Raw genomic sequence first — 3,304 nt, forward strand, 5'->3', positions numbered from 1 at the left:
AGAGAATGAAGAAAAGAAAAGTAAAAAAGGAAAGAAAAAAGGAAAAAAACAAAATAGAAAAAGAAGGATAGTATGGACATTTTACCTTTCATACGTATTATAAACAATCTGAAGAAGCTGTTTTGTCAAACATTTTTCAAAACAGTTTCATCTCCACCAGAGAAAGCCCGAACCAGAGCTATTTTTGGAGGAGCCGGAGCTCTGCCAAACAGACTCTTAGCATGGAGTAGACAGCAGTAGTCTTTACTGGCTGAGCTTGAGATCGCCTCGGCGGCAGAGGCAGGGTAAAATTCAGAACCAAAGGAGCACGGATAACAAGTCTGAACTTCCCCTCTTTTTCGTTCTTTTGTCCTCAGTTTCTTTTGCAGTATAGTTGTACATATATACCTTATTTTCTTTTTGCATTTATTTTTTCTGCTGTTCACTGTGAATCTTCATCAAGTTTGTAAAAGCGCAAGAAATGTTATAACTGGCATGTACAACATTAGCACTCTTTAAATGGATGGGTTCTGCATGACAATAGTTTCTCTGCCAAGCCCAGTACATCTATCAGATACATTATACAGATGTACTATAGCTAGGTCTGACAAAGATGCCTCTGCTCGGTACAAGTGACAATATTTGCAAAAGAACCAGCAGCCAACAAACTGAAACAGTTGAGTTAATTCGAAGACCGATCAAGCACCACTGATCTAGCCTAAGAAGTTGCAACACGCAAGCATACATGCATACGGGAATACATCATTGATGCGATGCATGCGGCTGATTCTGGACGGAAAGTTGTTGCCCATGTGGTCATGCACAACAGGCTAGCCATACACACAGATATAGCAGTCTCAATCGTTGAATTCTCTGCATGGCGGCTAGCTACCAGTGCTGCTGATGTCTGGCGATCTACAGGTTCTTCCCTTCGTTCTCCTCAACAGCCTTTGCCTTGCGGTAATCCTTGTCTGTCCCAAACAACCTGAAACACAACAGTTAAAGGGCTCCGCATGTATGGTAGTTCATTCGACTCGGCATAACAATGCTAATGGAAACAGATTCGAACCAGTCCATGTAAACAAAAGTCGAGGCATAGTTCCCTGACTTGGTGTAGAGCACACGGTGATGGTAGTCATGGAAGTCCGAGCTGTTCATGATGAAATTTCAGTAGTGTTAAACGTTGAAATTCAAACAATTCCTGTACCATCGATACAACTACTTTCATGGGAGATAATGCTCTAGCTTACTTACCCGCCATACAGTGGAAGGAAATTTGATGGGCTCCATGGGAAGTGGTAGCCGCTGTGAGCTTCAACTGTCTCCAATACCCTCAACACCATCCAAAGCCATAGGGTGAACAAATGAGGGCCAGTAAGAGCAGGACCAACAACCGTGGCGAATCCCAGGAACAAAATTTCAGCAGGGTGGGCATATTCAGAAGTTAACCCAAAGGGTGTGGCATATCTGCACAGATTTGCTGTGTCATAGACTGACTGATACAAAAACAGTACCTTAAGATGTAGTGTAGTGAAGCAATATTGCTTACTCGTGGTGGACACTGTGGACATGCTTGTACAGCCATTTGGTGTGCAGTGCCCGGTGCCCCCAATAGAATATAAAATCCTCGAGTACAAAGTAGAAAAGAACTTGAGATACAACAACCGTCCTGCAGAAAATATAGGTAGCATGTCAAACATTTTGTTCTTCCAGTTGATGCTGATGCATAATAATGTGGGCTGAGTAAAAGGACGAGGGAATGAATCTCTACCAGTGTGGAAGAGGAAGAGAGCTCCTAAGGCCCATGAATTTGAAGGCAGGGTAGGAGAAAATCATGACAGGCAAGTTCACACAGACATGGTAGAGAATGAGACGCAGGACGCATCTGTTTTGATAAGCAGAGGTGTTGCTCTTCTTCTGCAAACACGCACACAATTTTTTGTTGAGGAAGCCAGATGCAGTAGTAGCAAGATATGAAGTATAGGTGCTCAATGATTTTACTTAGCTCCAACACATGAAACATTATTTATATCACCAAAAATAAAGGAGAAAAGGACAAGTCACTCTTGAACGCTATAAACTGGGACCAAAATCTCATAGCAATGCATGTTCTCTTTGACGGTGAGATCCAGGCATCACATTCCAGTGCAAATCGTAGCAGAAATTCTCGGTAAATAGGATTAGTGCTGGGTGGTGCCTACTTTCGTATGGAACAGGTCAATGCCGATTGATAGGGAAGGCCAAATTAGATTCGTGAACAGCAGAAGCAATACTATTGCAAGGTCCTACAGATCGCGCACACTACAGCCCGGGCGCTGCCTGCAGCGAAACAAAAAGGACTACCTGGATCTTGTACTTGGCGAAGAGGCCGAACCGCTCGAAAAGGAGGGAGGGGAGGCCGGAGAGGAAGAAGACGGACTCGTGGAGCAGGAAGGTGACGACGGTGGCGAGCTGGAACTCGGTGAAGTTGGCGATCACGAGCTGCACGCATCGTTTCCCGAACAGCGGGGACGCGGAGTGAGCAGAGAGAGAGCAGAGATATGGCGTGAGCCGAGAGAGCAGACGGAGCGGGAGAGGGAGAGAGAGAGGATAATGGGCATACCTGCCAAGCGGACTCCAGGGCGGACACGGGCGCCGCCATTGTAGGATTGATTGCGGGGTTGGGCCCTTGCCGCCGGCCCGGCGAAGAAGACGAGGTTGGATTTTTTTTTTTCTTCTGCTTCAGCTCCGACGGGGTTCTGTTTCTGCGGTGGTGCTGCCGGGCTCCGGCTCCCCCGCGCTGAGGCAGCGGATCTCGGCCGCCGCGGCGCTCGCCGGCCGCGGCGCAATGGATCTCGGCTGCGGTGGAGATCTCGATCGAGCGGGAGGGGCGGCAGAGGCAGCCAGCGGCGCGGATAGAAAATCACGAGGGGGGGGGGGGGTGCGCGATTCCTTCCGAGTGCTGCGCGTGTGATGAGTGATGACAGCCGGCTGTGTCTCTCGCGCACGCACGTCCCGCTGGACTGTGGTCGTGGGGGGATGGGCGGCGAATCGAACCCTAGCAATAGCAAGGCGGCGGGCGGGCGGACACATGGGCTTTGTTGGGCCTCTGGACGGTTTCGGAAAATGCCACGGAGAACGGACAGATGCTTACAGCTGGTTTGGCCGAGCCGAGACAAGCAAGCCGCCAGCTTTCTCGTCTGTCGGTACCTCTGGAGTGCTATCTGAGTACTCCGGTTTTCATAGTTTGCACGAAAATATTAGTTTGCATTTAATAAATTTTCTATTTGGAAATGTATTTATCATTTATAGAATACAATGATGTATTCTTATCATGTTAAAAAGG

At 47.8% G+C, this 3,304-nt stretch overlaps 1 protein-coding gene across 2 annotated transcripts; it reads right to left on the reverse strand.

Moving 5' to 3' along the window:
• Positions 1-463: 463 nt before the first annotated feature.
• Positions 464-2,953, reverse strand: LOC120707392 (very-long-chain aldehyde decarbonylase GL1-11-like). Of its 2 annotated transcripts, XM_039992283.1 has the most exons (7): positions 2,582-2,953; positions 2,323-2,460; positions 1,751-1,896; positions 1,529-1,648; positions 1,234-1,446; positions 1,049-1,129; positions 464-964 (listed from the first exon to the last, which is right to left on the reverse strand). In XM_039992283.1, the coding sequence occupies exons 1-7, from the start codon at positions 2,618-2,620 to the stop codon at positions 895-897; spliced, it is 807 nt and encodes a 268-aa protein (XP_039848217.1). In that variant the 5' UTR covers positions 2,621-2,953; the 3' UTR covers positions 464-894. The 2 variants fall into 2 exon arrangements, with proteins under 2 accessions (XP_039848217.1, XP_039848218.1); XM_039992284.1 differs by lacking the exon at positions 2,323-2,460 and having other exon boundaries at positions 2,582-2,892.
• Between the last annotated feature and the right edge of the window lie 351 nt (positions 2,954-3,304).

The sequence above is a fragment of the Panicum virgatum genome, chromosome 5K (assembly GCF_016808335.1).
Source record: "Panicum virgatum strain AP13 chromosome 5K, P.virgatum_v5, whole genome shotgun sequence".
Taxonomy (NCBI): domain Eukaryota; kingdom Viridiplantae; phylum Streptophyta; class Magnoliopsida; order Poales; family Poaceae; genus Panicum; species Panicum virgatum.

Bases quoted from the DNA above. Each gene is read 5' to 3' on its own strand.
- LOC120707392 (XM_039992283.1), bottom strand. From the start codon at position 2,620: ATGGCGGCGCCCGTGTCCGCCCTGGAGTCCGCTTGGCAG. The intron at 2,461-2,581 runs GTATGCCCATTA...CGATGCGTGCAG, and splicing joins CCCTGGAGTCCGCTTGGCAG to CTCGTGATCGCCAACTTCAC. The intron at 1,897-2,322 runs GTAGTCCTTTTT...GCGTGTTTGCAG, and splicing joins TCGCCAAGTACAAGATCCAG to AAGAAGAGCAACACCTCTGC.